Genomic DNA, 20,287 nt, shown 5'->3' on the forward strand with positions numbered 1-20,287 from the left:
GTGGAGTTGGTTACATCTCATAGCAATCCTGTATAGGGTTTCCAGGGAGTCCTAGTATACTGTTGTAGGTTAAAGAGCTGGACTGCAAAGTTGGTTTGAACCACATGGTCAGGAGTTCAAGCTCACCAGCTGCTTCCTGGAAACCCTACACAGGGCTGCAACTCAACGGCACTTAACAACAATAACATAGGGTTTCCAAGGAGCAGCCGGTGGGTTTGAACCACCGACCTGGCGATTAACAGCCCAGCGCTCATCCTACAGAGTAGAGGGTCTGATTTTCCTTTCTGAGAATGGATGTCACCCACTGCTTTTCGTCCTGTGGCAGAATATCGGTGGCTTGGGCCAGGGAAAGAACTAATTTGCCTTTTTTTCCTGCCTGTCTTTGAGAGATGGCTATATCGACATTCTCCCGATGGGGATACTAACCCTACACAACCAGAGCTGGCAAGAGCCAAATTAGAACTCTAAGGATGATTTGGGATAGTAGGTTCTTTGAGTAACCACTCCCAGCAAATGTCAGCAGCATTACTAGTGGTGGGCAGCTGTGCCCTGCTGACTAGCTCTCATGAGGGGCACTGCAGAGAATCAATTACAGGCAGGAATACAGTGTGAGATGAAAAGCTGGAGAAGACAATCTCAGAACACTTGGAGACAGAGATAATATACAGCAGGATGTCCAGTAGGGACTTGGGGCATAATCATTTAGGTAAACTGGAAGTATAATTCCAGTTTGGACTCACAACTAGAGAAGTTAGCAACATATAGGCTGCAACATTGAATTATCTAACATAAAAAAGCAGATTTTATCCTCTGCTGTCAAGAATAATTTTTAGTAATGGGAAACATTTATATTATAAAATATAATAAGAAAATTCATAGGTTCATTTGAATTAACCAGAAGGCATTCAATAATATCTAATACTCATTCACAAAAAGGGGGGAAATAAACTTAATCAACAAGTTATGGAATACTTCTTAAACTTGATAGAACTTAGTGTTCTCAAATCAATAATCAACATCCTACTTAACAACTAATAGTAGAGTCAGTCCTATTATAAAAACAATCAAGATAAAGGTCCCATGATCAATAAATAATACTGTTACCATATTTTTAGAAAAAATTCAAGATGGGTAAAATAACAAGTAATGTCATTTTGGAAATTAAAAAATAGCTCTCATGACTTCCAGCTATATTATTGCTAAATTAGAAAAGTCAGAAGAAATAACTAACAACAATTAGCAATATTAAGAAAGCTCCATACAGGACAATACAAATCAAGAACTTTCTTTTATACCAGTAAATAAAATAAAAATTATAAAATTTGATGAAAAATCACATACAAAGTAGCAAAAAACAATACAGTGCCTAGGAAAATGTATAAGGACTAAAAAAAATAATATATATTACTGAAATATAAGAATGAATGCTTAAATAATTAGAAATACATCATGATGTTAGATGGAGAGACTCCATAAAAGTACTTTCCTCAAATTAAAATAGAGGTTTAATGACAGTCCAATTAAAATGACAAAAGAGAATGACAAAAGTATTCTAAATTTGCATATTAGAAAAGGCAAAAATAACTGTGAAAGTCTTGCAAAAGAAAATAATGACAAAAATTTCCATTTCAGATATTAAAGTACATTATAAGGCTACAACAGATAGTAGGATTGTGCTAAATCAATAACCAATGTAGAGGTCTTCAGAAAAAAATTGTGAAAAGACATTAAAATAGTCAATCATTACATAAGATGCATAATCACCATTTCACCCTTCTCAGTCATCTTTCTCTCTCTCAAACATGCCAACCTTGTTCCTACTGCAGGGCTTTGATCACACTTGATGCTCCCTCTACATGAGGGCACCTTCAATTCAAATGGCAACTCACAGATATGGTCTGTCCCTGACATTTGCTCTTACTGCTATCCCTCACCCACATTGTCAATACTGGCACTGGTCACTCTCTGAAATCACCTTATATGTTACAGTGTTCAGTAATCATTGTCTCTCTGGATGCAGACTCACTAATAGTCTATTTCATTATTTCTATTGAGTCTTAGGGGTCTAGAGTGCTCTTAGGACTTAGTGCTTAAAAACTTAAATAGCTATGTATGAATTTTATAACAAAGACTCTAAACTATTCCATATCTATTACAGATTTGTCTCCTACATAGTAATTTTGTAGTAAGATATTTATGAACAAATGAACAAATATTTACCATAATGAACTTAGTTGAATAGAAAGATACTCAGTTCCATATATATCAATAACTGCGGAATCTATTGTTATTCATCACGATCACACAACACCATCATTTAATTATCCACTCCCCACTTATAGACATGGTTAGACTCAAAAGACCATGTTTTCATATAAAAATTGACCTTCTGAGAAAATGAAGGATGACCACATCAGATCATGAAATGGAGGATTACTACTATATCATTCCATTACTGACAAACCTGTGAGAATCCTGACCTAGCCAAGTTGACACATAACCTTCTCCATGACAGCATTACTCTTATCCAGTATTACTCTTGCCTTCCCCCCCTCAGTGTTGTTTACTGACAAGGAAATATGTCATTAATATGCTAAACAGTTGGGTAGTTATTTTTCACTATTATTGTAAATGTGAAAATATTAGCTAATAAGACAGTAAGAGACAAGCAAGTGTATAAAGTTTGTTGTTGCTGTTAAGTACCATCAAGTAAACACCTATATAGGGTTTCCAAGGAGTGGCTAGTGAGTTTGAACTGCTGACCTGGCAGTTAGCCATCCAGTACTTATCCTACAGCACCACACCAGGACGCCATGTATAAACTTATCATCACTTATGTTTGTCATCATTATCAACAACATTAAAGCATGGTGAAGTACTAGGGTAAATAAAGAAGTATTGCTATTAGGTTCCAGGTCATATATGCATGAGATTATTCCAAACACAACATGTTTAAACATGTCACTGTGATCAGTGGATAGCTGCAGACAAGTTCTCTCTGTAATATACTCATCTTAGTCTTGTTAAAGTGTCTTCAACAAGAAGGTACAAACAGTGGCTTCCAAGGGGATCTGATGGCCAGTTAAAATCAAGGCAGAGAGGTCAGCTCAGAAGCTTGTAAGGATTCCAAAAGGGAATCTGGATAGATTTTTTCAAAGGATATAAAGCTATGTTTGCCAACCCATAAAGTCTAGTGTTGTTAAACTGAGGCTTATGGTGAAAAGGTGTGTCCTGCGGGCATTTATCAACAGTCCTGAAAGAGCAGAGTAGAGGCCAGACCAGGGAGCTGAAAGCCACACGGAGGCTTGCCTGTGGTAATGGCTGAGAAGAGACTGTCCTGACTAAAGCATTGTGTGTGCCCTGAACATCTCTGACCCTGAATTGTAACCTGTTCATGTCCCTAATAAACCCTATGATTATAAGTATGATATATGAGTTCTGTGTCATCATTGCAATGAATCATAAACTCAGATGAGAAGTACAGAGAGTGTGCAGTGGGAGCAATGATTGGTGTCATATATTTTACAGAAGATTTTGGGTAAAGTGAGAGGAAAAATATGCACTAAAACTCAAAATCATAAAAGACCACGTTAATTGGTCAGATAGACTGGTAAAACCTGAGTCTATGGCTGCTTTTGTTGTTGTGAAGTGCCATCGACTTGGTTCCAACCCATAGTGACTCTGCATAGGGTGTCTGAGGAGCAACTTGTGAGCTTGAACTACCGACCTTACAGTTCAAACGGCTTTGCAGTCTGGCGCATTAACTCACAGCGCCACACCAGGACACCTCTATGGCTGCTAGACACCCTTTAAGTCTGGGACTGAATTCACCCAATGATACAATTTTCTGCCAAATAGTAAACAGCTCTATAGAGAGAACAATAGTTCTGGGAAGGTATGCACTCCTTAGAATAACCAAACATTGGAGATAAAAGGGGCAGATTTACCCAAGCACAAAGTTCAGAAGGGTTAGGAAAGAAAGAGGAATGGACACAGGAAACACAGGGAGTAGGCAGAAGAAGTGATGATACATTGTGTGCAATTGCAATCAATGAGATGAAACAAAATGTGTATGAACTGTTGAATGGAACTGGTATGCGCTGTAATTCTTCATCCAATTCACAATAAAAAAGTGTTGTTGTTTTTTAATGTATATAGTTATAGATGGGGGAATATGTCAAGAAACAATAACTTCACATTTTGATATTTTTGTTTAACATTTCTATGACTTTGTAGCAATGCTTGACTTACTCTCATACATGAATCTCTTCCAGAGTGTTAAATTCTTATTGAACTCATACCATATCCTTTATCCATTGCATTTTCTGCATTCCTTATAAATGTGAGGGTAACAACAGAAAGTGAGCCAGCAAGAAAGCAAGCCTGGACTTGGCCATTTGAAAAGAATGTTACTGTCTGACCTTGCTCCTGCTTTTCCACCTCCACCCATCTCCACACTACCTCCTTCCTATTGCATGGGCAACTCAAGCTACTGACTGACATCTGTCATGTGGGCGTTCCTAGTTTCCTTCCCACTCCCACTGTCAATCAAGGACAAAAGAGAAGACTGAGAATCACAGTGCAAGAGAAACTATTTCACTGTTGCTAGAACAAGGTTGGAGTCCTGGGTGTGGTGTAGTGGGTTAATGCGCTAGACTGCAAGATTGTTTTGAACTGTAAGGTCAGCGGTTCGAGCTCACCAGCCACTCCTCAGAAACCCTATACAGAGTCACTATGAATTAGAACTGATTCTGTGGCACTTAACAACAAGAATAAGATTATAACATAGGAGCCCTGGTGTGGCGCTATGGGCTAATGCGTCAGACTGAAAAGTCATTTGAACTGCAAGGTCGGTGGTTCAAGCTCACCAGCTGCTCCTTGGAAACCCTATACAGGGTCGCTATGGGTCAGAATCGACTCAACAGTACTTAACAACAACAACAACAACAACACCTGTAAACTATAGTTCAAAATTATAAGAAGGATCATGTTAAGATCTGAGGACTAGTCAGCAGAATTCCTTGATAAAAGACATGTTCATCTGAGATCTATAATTATATGTTTCACATGCTAAAACAACTAACCAGTCCATCTGGAAGGGGGGGAAGGGGTGGGAGGAGAGTGTGTGTGGTTTATGGTTTATTTTTGTCAGGGCATCTGCAGTAAAAGGGTAAGGAGTCCTGGAAGGAAATCTTTTTCAATGTTTTTTTATTGTTTTGTATAGTTTAATTATCCACTTCTGCAAGAAGAGGGAGGGGATTTACGGGAAAAGACTTGGACTGAATAATATAGTCAAATGTTTTGATTGAGCATTTTTCTATCTGAGAAATGTTTCATAATAAAGTATATTACCAGTCACTGACCTCAAAAGGTCCAATGTGGCCTCAGGACCAGTTAGTCCAGACCAGGCATGTGTTCATTTTTATTAATGTATCTGTCCTGAAGAGTATAATTTTCTCAACTATGTGACCCCAATGAAGGAGCCACAAATTACTTCCCATACTTTTCTTCAAACTTTTACAAAACAAGAACTGGCTGTGCTTTTCGTTTTAAATCTTTCCATGTTCTTTATCTGTCTCATGCGGAAATTACATACTCAAAGCTTGAAGTCTTGTGTTTAATGTGAGTACAGATATGCTTATTTACTGAACATTCATAAGAAATTTTGTGCAATGACATTTCCTTTACACTCCAATACAAAAGTATGTATTATTGGATCCATTCTAATACTAGAATCCAGCAGCACATACACACATTTAGTCAATTTGCCTCTAGTTTAAAAAAATAAACAAAAAACAACTCTACATGTAGCACAGCCTAGAACTGCTTCATAAGAAAGAAAAAAAAAAAACTTTCAAGAGGTATATTCAATTTTCACCTTCCTGCTCCTTAAACAATGGAAGAAAACAAGCTGAAACTGAGAAGAGGGCTCCACATAAATTAAAAAAAAAAAAAAAAAAAAAAAAACTGGATCAAATCATCAAGACCGTGACAGCATAACGAACGCAGTATAAAGGAAAACAGCTACATACCATCTACATTTTATAAAAATCCCAGTTGGAAATTAATTACTTTCATATTTCTCAGTCCACTTAGGATAGTACTTTATTCTTTGTAATTCTAATAATTTTTAAATTTTAATGCAATAATAAAAATGCTCAGTAGAAAGAAAATCCACTTCTCTCTCAGTATATTCTAAACTTTATGTTCTGATAAAGATGACCATTTGTTTCTGAGTATCTGAACTCATATTTCTCTAAAGGAAGTGAGGTGGTTTTAGCAGAATGAACAAATCTTTCAATTGTGAAAATCAGGGACTTAAAGATGCCAAGAACCAGAAAACATGGGGGTTCCGCAACTAAACTGAAAGAGGAGAAGCAGAAGACTCACTGAATAGAGAACCAGGAACCTGCTTTCTAAATCAGGCCGAGATACACAGCTCAGCTTTCAGAAGCTAGTTCTCTTTTTATTTTTTGCTGCATTGATACTCCCCAACTGACAGCCTCACCTGGTCACCTCCTATCTTCTGGCTAATTCTAGCTTCTGGTTTTTGAGACAGTATAAATTCTCAGACTAGAACTTAGGACCTATTTTATGCTAAGGATACAACAGTGGAGGAAAGAAAATGTTTGCCTTCAGGGAGCAATATACTATAGTGAGGATAAAAAGTCAATTTTAAAAATCATTAAAATAGTGAGGACTAGCTGACCTTATGAAATTGCTGATAGTTGAATGTTCTGATCTATAAAAATGACAATTTCATGAGTCAACCCATATATTGTTGTTAAGTGTCATCGAGTCGGTTCAGACTCATAGTGACCCTGTATAGGGTTTCCGAAAGGAGCTCTGGTAGCGTAGCGGTTACGAATCGGGCTACTAATTTCATGGTCAGCAATTCAAAACTACCAACTGTTCACATAAAGATTTACAGCCTCGGAAACCCTGTACAGGGTCGCTATGAGTCAGAACCAACTCCACGGCACATAACAACAATATAGGGTTTCCAAGGAGCGGCTGGTGAGCTTGAACCACCAACCTTGCAATTCAAACTGACCTTGCAGTTCAACGCATTAACCCGCAGTGCCACATCAGGACTCCAACCCATTTATTAAAAAGTGATCAATATTATTTTTTAATGAAGCAGAGGTGAAAAACAGGTAGTAGGGTGGGTATGGAAATGAACATAATGTTACAATGGAAAAATGGGCAATCAACTTCCAAGAAGTGTAAGATTTTTCCTACAATTTTATTAATTGTCTTAGGAGCATGCATCCCTTTATGATAGTTTTTAAAACTAAAATAACATGGAAGTTGCTAAAAACTGAAATGAGTCATTTAAACATACCAATTTTAAGTTATTTACATAAAGTAGGAATATACAATACAGATAATATTAACACAATCTTACTGACATTCTATGAAATTAGATTTAAAAATACGGTATAACTGAAATGAACTATAAAAGTTCCTGGCTATAAATTTTTAAAATAAGAAATAAAGTTAATTTACATAAATGAGTTTAGCATAAATATACTTTATAATGCATTTTTAAAATATACATGATCAAAGTACAAACAATTCCTGAAATATCCTGAAATATTGCTGAAATATCCAAATAGCCAATTTCCATTTGGCACAATGTTTTCCAGTTATTTCAATCATTTTGTGAATTCCCAAAATGTTTATGTGTGGGAGTGGGAGAGAATTACTTATAAAATATACTTATGAAGCAGCTCAATTAATTAGAAAATTAATTTAACTGCTATATTATTTAACCATTAACATAATAAAATCATTATCAGAGTTTTGTAAATAAGTTTTGTAAAAATTAGCATACTGGTAAAATTAACAAATTCATTGATTAAAACTGAATCAATCTAAAGGAATTTACAAACTCAGTAATCTAAGCACTCATATGTGTGCCTCTTCCCTCGAAGACATTTTTAAACCACAACTGTGCAATGGGATTTTCTGCAGTGCTAGAAAATTCAGCACCACCCAACAGAACTTTTGCCTCATTCGCATAGAGTTACTGAACACTCAAAATGTGGTTCATACTACTAAGGAGCAGAAATTTTTCCTTAATTTAAATTTAAGTAGCTTGTGTTATTTTTGCTGTTGTTAAGTGTCTTGGAGTCCTTGGGTTTGACTCTATATAGAGTTTCCAAAGAGCAATGGTGATTTCAAACCAACCTTGCAATCCAATGCTTTATTCCATAGCGCCACACCAGCTAGTGACTACCATACTGTGGCACTATGGATTAATGCACTGGACTGCAAGGCTGCTTTCAAAGTGCAAGGTCAGTGGCTCAAACTCACCAGCCACTCCTGGGAAACCATATACAGGGTAGCTATGAGTCAGAACTGACTTTACAATGCTTAACAACAACAACATTTCTTCTATTAACTCATTCTTCCTCTGGCTGGTTCCCTAGAGTTCTTGCTCTCAGTCTACTTGTTTGCCCTTCTGACTTCAAATTTACTTCCTGAGCAGTTACCTAGCTGCTTCCAGCAAAGCTGAGGTCTGACCCTGCCACTCTTACGAATTCAGGTTTGGCAGACCACTAATGCCTCCTTACTTTCCCATAATAAGAAGTGTAATAGAAATTTCTTTTAAAATATGAATAGACAACTATATGTTCTGTACGATTCACTAGAAACCGCACTTAGGTAAGGGCAAAAAAGTTAATCCAGTGACTAACAAAAGGTGCTTCTAAAACTAAAGTTATATGATTCCCAACTGAAAATTCTAGGCAGACAAATAACTTCCTAAAATTATACTGTAGTTACAGAATAATCCTGGTATCCTAAACCTCATAGAAATCTGCCCTAAAATCAAAGCATCTGATGGAAGCGAGGCACTGTTTGGAATCACACACCGTACAGTCTGCCCTCTGAATCATTAAGTAAAAAGGATAGCTCTCTTCTTTCTGCTGTTGATACAAAAGATGCTTCAAAACCCAAAGTAGTATTTTCATTATTTACTGTCATTCTTAGGAAACAGGCCACATATATTCCTATGTAAAACAATTAAGTAACTTTTTCTCTTACATTCTTAAATCTGTTATGGATGTTCTATTTTAAATGTCTATCCATTTCCTATATTTGTCATTTCTTCATAACTTATATTTAATAGATATAATAGTTTTAAACATAGTACTAAACTGATGATATAAGTAGATGTAGTATATAATATAGTAAGAAAACAAAATTTAACATATAGAAAAGTAGAGTCAAATATGTATCTGACAAAAGTAAGTGCAGCTCCAAAAAACTTACTGATTTAACATGACATCAAGAATGAATGATGTTCCAAAGGCATCCACCTGGAAGGCTGCTTGGTCAATGTGAGTCAACTGTAATGTCAAAAAGAGAAAAGATATTTACCATACAGCCACAGAAGTCAAGTGGTAAGTATTTCATATGACCATTCTAAAAGGTTTACAAAATCATAAATGAGAAGGCAAATTCAACATGAAGAATAAAAACATAAAAAAGTAAAATGTATACCAACTTAGAAGTCAAGCATTCACCCATTGGAAGTAAATTACTACGCAATCAAGAAGCACAAGAGCCCTACCTTCCTGGTTTATTGCAAAGTCATTAAATATTTCATTTCTACATTTCATTCTTCTTACACTACATTTCATTCTTTTTATACTATAATAAATAACTGACACCCCCCCTTTTAACATTTACTATGCCATCTTAGGAATTCTAAACTAAAAAATACAATGTTGTCAATAACAGTAATATAGCATATTAAATAATCATATGCATTAAATGAAAAGAAAAGAGGAAGAAAACTTGTATCCCATTTGACGCCCCAGATATTAACAATGGTTCTATGTAAGCAAGTGGACTATAGTTTAATATTTTTGTTTATGTGTTTCTATAGTATCCAAAATTTCTAAAATAAACATGTATCATTCCTACAAAGAAGGAAGAAAACAACAATAGCAAACATTATTTTAGGGGTGTTAATAGCGATTCTGTACAAGGTTTCCGAGGAGCAGCTGGTGGCTTTGAACTGCCAACCTTGTGGTTCACAGTCCAGTGATGATCCTACAGCGCTACACCAGGAGTTCATTTTAGGGATAAAAAACTATCTAATCAACAACTGTATTTATGCATCACATAAGGCAGATGGTGCTCCGTGAGAACCAATGCACCACAGGAAGGGCATTCCAGGACTCTGTTGGGCACAAAGGACAACTCAGTCATCTCTAAGATTTTTACACAAAGGAAGCTATAGTATTAGGTGAAAGGTGAAAATTTTGTTTTGTTTTGTTAACAAAGTTTTTGCAAAGAAAGGATAACTCTTCTGTTTTCAAATCTTTGAAATAAGTAGGGATGATAGAATGCTGTTCCTCAGTTGTTAACATATCTTACTCCTCAGAAAACCCCAAGGATGAAGAACAATCTAGAGATCTGTTAAGTTTCACTAACCATTCAACTTTTAACTCCTCAGTCTTTCCAATTAAAACCCAAACCACCCAATTTTGGTTTCTGTTTTTTTTCTCAGTGATAGTTCTTAGAGCCACATCCATTTTCACATCTGCCACAGATTACTGCATCAAATCCAAATCTTCTCTAGATTTCAAGATCCTCCTCAATTACCTCCCACACCTCAGGCACAATGTCACACAAGTCCTCAAGCACCCACCACACCCCATTTGAAGACACAGTTCTCTCTTCTATTTTTTAATTCAACAAGCTAAGCTCATTGTGATTTTTTCTTTAATATTTACCCATCACATCTGATTGTTGTTGTTGAATGCTGTCACATTTGAATACTGCTTTTCTAAATCAGACCCTTGCTTATTGATCTTTACCAAGACTGCTTCCCAGAAATAGCCTTGCCCAATCCTTCAAGACTTAGATCAAGTTTCTCTTCTGTGAAACCTTCCCAACTCCAGCCTTCCTCTTTTCTTCCTCCTCACTACAGGTGAGGACCACATCAGGGCCTCAGTACTGACCAACAGCAGGTAAACAATTAATATTTCCTGAGTGACTGAATCAACTATAATTTCCCTGCTTATCAAAACGCAGTCCTTCTATCAGGATTTCTTAATGTGTGTCAATGGATAATGTACTTTCTGCCAAACCACTTTTTGAGTTTTCTAAAATGCTAACAGTGATGTTTTCAGAACAGCTTGAGGAAAGTTCTTCTTACACCAATTGATGTCTCAGTTAAAACAAACCTTGCCTATTATATTCTTCCTTGGCATTTACACTACTGTTACAGATTTTATCTCAGTCCCTTCTGAATTAGGAATATTAATTTTGGAGACTTGTGGTGAACAGAGCAGGGTGCATGTGGTACTTATCTTGGTATCATGGTTACAGCCTAGATCAAGATAGTGTATCATCATTGTTTTTTGACAAGGTATTAACAAACAGTATTAATTCTGATTTTTTCCAGCAGCTCCATCTGATATTTTATTGATCCTAGCTATATCCTGTAGAGAAATCTGTATATTTAAATTAAAAATAAAATTTCTTGATAGAATATTTAACTGCTGTTTAGTAAATGAATGTTTGCATTACTGATGATAATAGGAAACAGAAAATGATAATATGACTCTAATGTAAAACATAAATGTGAAACAATTAATGTAAAACATTAGAGTCCTGGTGTGGCACTGTGGGTTAATGCGCTGGACTACAAATTTGGTTTGAACTGCAAGGTTGGCAGTTCAAGCCCTCCAGGCACTCCTTGGAAACCTTATACAGGGTTGCTATGGGTTGGAACTGACTCAAAAGCACTTGATGACAACAAGTGTAAAACAGGTATACAGATAGGCTCATTCAACAAACATCAACTGAGAACCAACCCATGGATGTTGTTGTTAAGTACCATCAAGTCGGTTCTGACTCACAGCAACCCTGCATAGGGTTTCCAAGGAGAGGCTGGTGTGTTTGAACTACTGATCTTGTGGTTCAAATGGACCATGTGATCCAGTGCTTATCCTACAGCAACACACCAGGACTCCAACAATGGAAGAGAATAATTTATACTTAAGTGACATGGTGGTGACGATGACTGACCTTATATCTCAGTTCTGGCACAACTTCTGATAAAGGGAGATAAAATAATATTTAAAAAAAAAATAAATGTATAAAGCAACACATTATTCTCATACTTAATAGAAAAGAAGGCAATGCTATAAAGAGTGACTAGGTTCTAAAGTGGTCCTAGAAGACCTCTCTGAAGAGGTGACATCTGAATGAGAATAAAAAACCTATGGTAGACAAAATAATAGATGCCCCTGTTCTAATCTCTTTACATGACAAAAGGGACTTTGCAGTTGACATTAAGTTAAGGACCTTGAGATAGGGAGGCTATCCGGAATGATTTTATTTAGACCAATGTAATCACACAGGTCATTTTAAGAGAGAGACAGGAAGCTCTAAGACAGAGAAGGAAATGTGACAATGGAATTACAGGTCACATTGGTCTGAGGAAGAGGCCACAAACCAAGGAATACAAGCAGCTTCTAGAAACTAGAGAAAGCAGGGACCATATTCTAAAAGAAGCATATCCCTGTCATACCTTGATTTTAGGTCCCGTAACATGTCAGAATTCTGACCAGCAAAACTGCAAAACAATAAACTTGTATTGTCTTAAGGCATAAAGTAGTTGGTAATTTATTACTGCAGCACTAAGATACTAATACAGAGTCACTGGCCTGTCACTAAACATTTAGAAAAGCAACTCTAGCAAAGAATTGACTGTCCCAGACTCAAAAGCTATTTCCTTTATGACTTGACTAAAAACAAGGTACCCACAATATCAGGATTAATACTCATGCAATCACAAGAGTCAAACACAGGATTTCTGTCTCAGCCAAACTGGATTTGTAGAGGTAATGACCAAAATAAACATTAGTGTGTTCTCCTTGAAGTCTGTGATTTCTTCGAACACTCAGGAATCTACCTTTCTCAAGTGTCTGATTTATAATTAAAACAAAGAGTATAAACAGGTTTATTTCTTTATGTTAACAAGGAGAAATAATAAAGTACATAGAAATATACTGAATTCATATTACCCCTCTAACTTATTTTTCAATACCCCTGAAGTAAATAAAACAGGCTAGCTTTCAGAAAATTAATCTTAGACCTTGCGTTTTTAGTAAAAAGGAAAAGGAAATGTTTGAGGAGAACTTTTATTCTATCAGATTTTCCTTTGGGAAGGGCAGGTGGGTGAGTAGTCTAAAGGAGAATGGCTAATGTATATTGCAAAATGTAGTATTTATTCAATTTAAGTTGAATATTAAAAATTGTAATTGCTCTCAGAGATATCTGAAAAATATAACTGTAGAAAATGTATTTTCAGACTACTAAATTAAAATGATCTAAAATTTCAAAACCATTGAACACTTCAGTTACCACAGAAGAATATTGAGAGGGTCCCTAGAACTCAATATGGGAAAGCATCATCTCCAATGTCATACCAGTTGTTAGCAGAGCAGGTATCTGGCTTCCTAGAAGGCCTTTCCTATCATACTTCAATCCTTTGCTTTCATTCTACAACTCAGAGGTGCATGCCAGTATGTTGTTGTTAGGTGCCATCAAGTCAGTACCAACTCATAGTGACCCTACACACAACAGAACAAAACACTGCCCAATCCTGGGCCAACCTCACCACTGTTGCCATGCTTGAGCCCACTGATGATGCCACTTTGCCAATCCATCTCGCTGAGCGTCTTCCTCTTTTTCTCTTACCCTCCACCTTACCAAACATGACATCTTTCTCCAGTGACTGGTCCCTCCTGACAATATGTCCAAAGTAAGACAGACAAAGTTTAGCATGCCAGTATATCTGGTTTTAATGAGGATTCTGACTGCTGCAGGCAGCATCAATAGGAAATGGAAGGAATACACAGAGTCACTGTACCAAAAAGAATTGGTCAACGTTCCACCATTTCAAGAGTTACCATAAGATCAAGGAACAATGGTACTGAAGGAAGAAGTCCAAGCTGCACTGAAAACACTGGTGAAAACCAAGCCTCCAGGAATTGACAGATTACACATTTAAAAGTTTCAACAAATTTATGTAACTCTGGAGGGACTTATTCATCTATGCTAAGAAAACTAGAAGACATCTACCTGGCCAAATGAATGGAAAAGATCTATATATGTGCCCATTCCAGAGAAAGGCGATCCAATGAAATGAGGAAATCACCAAATAATATCATTACTATCACATGCAAGTAAAATTTTGCAGAAGAAAATTCAAAAAGTTGTAGCACTACATCAACAGGGAGCTGCCAGAAATTCAAGCAGGATTCAGAAGAGAATGTGAAACAACAGATATTGTTATTGGTGTCAGATTCATCTTTGCTAAAAGCAAAGCATACCAGAAAGATGTTTACTTGTTGTGATAGTTAAGGTTCTGGTTCAACTTGGCTGGATTTTCAGCAGTTTAGCAGTTAAGATGTTGTAATGACCTCCATGGTATGATCTAATATGATGCAATCACCCCCATGATGTGACCGGATTAGGCCCAATCTGATGTAATCATCCTATGTGTTGGAAATCCTCACTTCTACAATGGTAATGAGGTCATGTGCAATTTGGTTGCATCTTGAGTCAACCTCTTTTGAGAAACATTGTTTCTGTAGTGTACTATCAAGTCAGTTCCAACTGACAGCAACCCTGTATGTCTTTTAGAGCAGCTGGTGAGTTTGAATTGCAACCTTGTGGCTAGCAGTCCAGTACTTATCTTACAGAGATTAAATAGTCAAGCAGAGCTCAGAGGAACCTACTACCACCAAGATGAGTCTGAGTGGAGTGCATCCTTTGGACCTAGAATTCCTGCACTTTGAAGCTCATAGGTCCAAGGAAATATTTATGCTAAATACATGAAGATCTCCAAAGAATGTTGGACCTACAGAAGCTGAAAGGATACAAAGATTCTTTTCCAGAGCCAGTGTTCTAGAAGAGTAATTCACAGGCTAGAGGGTAGACGTGTTAGCTTGGATGATGGGGAGGGTAATATATATAAGAAAGGGAAAGGAACTACAGAACATAAGTGAGGGTGGCAAAAGAACAATGAAGATTGTTGAAAACACAGGAAAATATGCATGGGCTAAAGGGGATAGATGTAACTATTGATACACACACAACCCTAGATCAACAGTGATTTAAGCATAGATATATGGATTGAGACACAGACTGAATGGGTAAGGAGGAAGAGCAAGATATATTTTTATATCCCACAAATAAATAAGAGTTTGAAAGACAAAAGATCTCTTCAAAGTGTTAAAGAGCAGAGATGTCACTGTGAGGACTAAGATGCGCCTGACCTAAGCCATGATATGTTCAATCACTTCATATGCATGTGAAAGTTAGACAATGAATAAGACCAGAGGAGAAACAATGCATTTGAATTGTGGTGCTGGTGAAGAATACTGATTATCCCATGGACTGCCAGAACAAACAAATCTATTTGGAAAGAAGTAATTCTCAGAATTGAAGATGGGGAGACTTTGTCTCTTATACTTTGGATATGTCAAGGACCAGTTCCTGCAGAAGAACATCATGCTTCATGAAGTGGAAGGTAAGTGAAAAAGAGAAAGTCCATCAATTAGATGGGTTGGCACAGTAATAATAACAATGGGCCCAAACACAGCAACAACTCTGGAGATGGCACAGGGCCGCCTAATGATTTGATCTGTTGTACACAGAATCATTATGAGTACTTAACAACAACAATGAGAAATTGCTTTAATAGGTGCAATTTAAAGCCAGCCTATGAAAAAATACATAAAAACATGAAAAACAATCTTTAGAACTCTGATGTGTTTTCATCAGTAAGTCAGTATTGATACCATATGTGACCCACAGCATATATTCTAAGAATAGTTGGATTACAATCTTAGAAACTGAGAATTACATTTTTAACTATACATGAAAATCTATCTTAAAGAAAAATTTATATAGGTATAATAAAGTGATTGTATGTGTGTGTGTCTAAGAATAGAGACAAGGGGTAGGGGTGCCATTTATAGAAGCTTTGAAACAAAAGACTGAGGGATAAAAATACAAAAATATAAAACAACTATCCAGATGGTGAGAACTCTCCATAAATCAATATAATTACATAATGGTAATTTTAATTTCAAATTTAAAAAATGAATCATAGAATTTTAGGACCAGAAAAAGCTGATTCAATCCCCACATTAAGGTTGTTTATTATTCATGTGCAATGTTGTTGTTGTTGTGAAGTGCCGTCGAGTTGGTTCCGACCCATAGCGACCCTGTATAGGGTTTCCGAGGAGCAGCAGATGAGCTTGAACCACCGACCTTGCAGTTCAAATGGCTTTGAAGTCTGGCGCATTAACCCACAGTGCCACACCAGGAATAGGTGAAGTCAATTAAATGTGAAGTCAGTATAATCCCCATGCTTCTTAAGCATTTGCCTGTTGACAGTCTCTCCTTTCTCGTAACACATCCAAGAGTCAATGAACCAGGGCCCACATACATGTCCCAGAAAGCAAATACTAATACGCTTCTCAGGATTGTCTTCATGATTACCATATTTTAAAAGCAAACTTGACACTAAAACATTCATGGTATCAGAACTTTGACTCAAGGAGAAAGGCAAGCTAATTTGGCAAATCCAATCAAATAATGACTCAGTAAACTATTAAAAGGAGTCCTGGTGTGGCGCTGTAGGCTAATGTGCTGGACTGCAAAGTTGTTTCAACCACAAGGTCAGTGGTTTAAGTTCACCAGTTGCTCCTTGGAAACCCTATACAGGGTCGCTATGAGTCGGAATTGACTTGATGGCCCTTAACAACAAACGATTAAAAAGGTTTTACTGCATATACCTGTGTCTTAGTCTGGTGCTGTAGGATAAGCACTAGACTGCTAACCTCAAACCCACCAACTGCTCCTCAGAAACCCTATGCATGTTTGCTATGAGTTGGAATAAACTCGATGGCACTTAACAGCAACAACAACTCAAACACACAAGTGATAGTTCACTCTTGGCATTTGTTTTTTTACTGGAATCAGGGTATTGTTGTTGTTGTTGTTATGTGCCATGGTGTCAGTTCCGAATCATAGCGACCCTGTACAGGGTTTCCGAGGAATTACATTTGTATTTTTTTTTTAATTAAGTTGCAGCATTAAAATAGTCAAGTAGAATAAAACCCAGACTAGCTAATGATTCTGCATATGCAGTTGTTGTTAACTGCTGTTGAGTCAGTTTCAACTCATAGTGACCTTGTATAGGCAGGTAGTGGTTACGAATCAGGCTGCTAACCTCAAGGTCGGCAGTTAGAAACTACCAGCTGGTCCATGGGAGAAAGATGAGGCGTTCTGCTCCCGTAAAGATTTACAGCCTCAGAAACCCTGTGCAGGGTCACTATGGGTCGGAACCGACTCCACGGTACTTATCAACAACAACAACATAGGCTTTACCAGGCTTTTTGAATCTTTGCAGGAGCAGAAAGTCTCATCTTTCTCCCGCAGAATGGCCAGGGGGCTCAAACTGTGGACCTTGTGATCCACAGTCCAGTGCTTATCATAAAGAGCCACCATGATCTGATATATATGACGGTGAGTCTCAAGAAGTATTGCTACTAGGATTCTAGTTCAAACATGCATGGGCTTATTCCAGACAAAATCTGTTTAAACCTATCTCTGCAATCAGTAGATAACTGCAACCAAGTTCTCTCAGTGATACACTTGTCTTAGTCTTTTTAGGGTGCCTTCAAAGAAACAGGAGCTTTTGTTGTGCCATGGGGAAAAAATGATGTTGAGATCAGGGCTAGTATAAAATTATTATCAAAAGTCAGGTGGATATCTTCCCAAATAATTGAAGTTTAGTGGGTAAGCTTTACGAAGCATGCTGCTAACTGCATGATCAGCAGTTTGAAACTACCTGTAATTACAAAGGAGAAAGATGAGGCTTTCTGTTCCAGTAACAAGTTACAACCTTGGAAACCCTACACAGAGTCACTATGAGTTGGAACCAATTCCACAGCACATAACCACCACCACCACCAAAGGGGAAATGGGTAACATTGAAAGATTTTCTCAAAGAACACAGCATCGTTACTGGGGCTTATTAGAAAGAAGTTTTTAAAAAACTGGAAACTGCATTGGTAAGAAAAAGGCCAGGAAAGTTGTGCCAAGGAATTGTTTTCCATCATGACAGTGCTCTGGTTCTTTTTTCAAGGCTTCCTCTGAGAATTCCTGGGGAACCTTACCCTACCCACCCTACAGTCCTGATCTTCACACTTCTTTGAACCTTTTCCCAAATTCAAAGACTATTTCAAAGGAACAAGATTTGAGTCCCTCAAGGATGCCAAAACTGCTATTTGATGTGGTATAAATCAGAGTGCAGAATTCTTCAAGGAAAGGTTAGACAGATGGAAATACCACCTTCAGGAGTGTGTGTATAGGCCTACATGAAGGGTATGTTGAGAAACAGTAGCTTCATGTTTTGACATTTTGTTTAATAAAGGTTTCTACAATTTTGTAGCAATACTTCTTTTTACTTGCTCTTATAAGTAAAAGGTAATTGAAAAATCAGAAATGACTATTGAAAAATCATCATAACCTCACTGTGATTACTCCATTGCCATATGTGACCTGGTAAAAGAACTAAAGGACACTAATGGCTGGCTATGTGCCATCGAGTCGCTTCCAACTCACAGCGACCCTGTATATCCTCATCTTTCTTTCTAGGAGCACCTGGTGGAATCAAACTGCTGATCTTGTGGTTAGCAGCCCAACGGGTAACTCACTATGCTATCAAGGTTTCTTAAAGAAACTGACACTACATATCTTTCACCAAGATTAAGATTCCTCATTTTAGAATTTGCTGTGGCCACATTATTAAGACAGTTTACCTGTGATCAGTTAGCTAAGTCAATTGAAGTAATCTTGTAAAACAGAAGTATTTTACAATAGATATTGTAATATCTACCTAAATTAACATTCTTTAGAAAAGAACATTAATGTTTTCTCTCAGTATCTTTATGTCTATGATGCTATGTTAAGTATCTCTCCCTTTTTTATGTGGCCAACTCATTCATAAATTGTTGTATCATATATGTCATCTAATTTACACATTACTTCAACTCCAACTTCATTTAGTACAAAACTTATATTTATTTAGTACAAAAACTAGAACAGTGCCTTGAAGCAAAGCATTTTAAAATAAAGTGAATCAAAATTACGCACAATGAAACAAAACAGTCTTTAGAGGTAAATAGACCTGGGTTTGGTTTCAGAATATTTTACTTAATAATAAAACAACTAGGGCAAGTTCTTTAATGTTTCAAAACTCAAAGCCCTCAACTCTAAAAGAGCAAAAATAATAATACACACTTTGTATAATGGTGATACTAAATGTTAAACTGCAGTTTATTAAACTTTTATGGGGTGCTGACCGTATCCAGGCCTGGGATACAAAGATGATTTAGACATAGTTCCCAGACCTGAGGAACTCATAAAGAGAGGAGCAAGGAAATAAATAATAAAATCTAAGTCTGATAACAAATATATGTAAAAGATACAACAGAAAGCTTCCAATTGCAGAGCTACGAAGAGAGGAGTAGGAGCCCTCAGACCCAAAATACAAGGAAAAGTACTCAAGCAAAAGGACCAACCAAGGCACAAAAAACAAGAAACAGCTCAGAACACTCAGGAAATTGTAAGAAATGTTACATTGCTGAGGCAGAAAATGTGAGACAGCTTTCATGGGAGGTCGGGTGGAACTACAGACACCAAAAAGCTTCCAAGCTAGTGGCTCTCTAACCTGGCTATACATTAGACTTGCTTGCAAAGCTATTAAAGATCACTCACATCAAGGTCCCATCCTTAGAGACTTAATTCACTTGGTCTAGAGTGGAGTCTGGGCATCAGGGCTTTTTTAAAGAGCTAACTATAGAAGAGAAAGCCAAAAGGAGGTAAAAATGGAATTCAATTTAATGACTTCCCCATATAAATGAACTGAAGGCCAATAAGTTTCCCAAATCATCATTAAATGCAACTAATATGTAGCATACTAGTCCTGGTGTGGCACTCTGGGTTAAGGTGCCAGACTGCAAAACCATTTAAACTGCAAGGTCAGCAGTGCAAGCTCACCAGCTGCTCCTTAGAAACCCTATACAGGGTTGCTACAGATTGGAATCAACTCGACGGCACTTAACAACAACAACAACATATCACACATAGTTGACTTTTTTTTTTTAAAGGAAAGGGTGATTTTATCTAATTGAACTTGATCTCCAAATCAAATTCCAATTCTGGAAATTAACTTTAT

The 20,287-nt window shown here is 37.0% G+C and overlaps 1 protein-coding gene across 3 annotated transcripts in view; it reads right to left on the minus strand.

Annotated features, from left to right (window-relative positions):
• The window catches only part of ADAM22 (ADAM metallopeptidase domain 22), a 267,600-nt gene that overhangs the window by 209,114 nt on the left and 38,199 nt on the right, over nucleotides 1–20,287 (minus strand). For all 3 annotated transcript variants that reach the window (XM_006834320.1, XM_006834319.1, XM_006834318.1), the window contains exon 3: nucleotides 9,280–9,356. In XM_006834320.1, the coding sequence (XP_006834383.1) occupies nucleotides 9,280–9,356 (77 nt within the window). The remainder of the gene's footprint in view (nucleotides 1–9,279; nucleotides 9,357–20,287) is intronic.

This window comes from Chrysochloris asiatica, unplaced genomic scaffold (genome assembly GCF_000296735.1).
Source record: "Chrysochloris asiatica unplaced genomic scaffold, ChrAsi1.0 scaffold00010, whole genome shotgun sequence".
NCBI lineage: Eukaryota > Metazoa > Chordata > Mammalia > Afrosoricida > Chrysochloridae > Chrysochloris > Chrysochloris asiatica.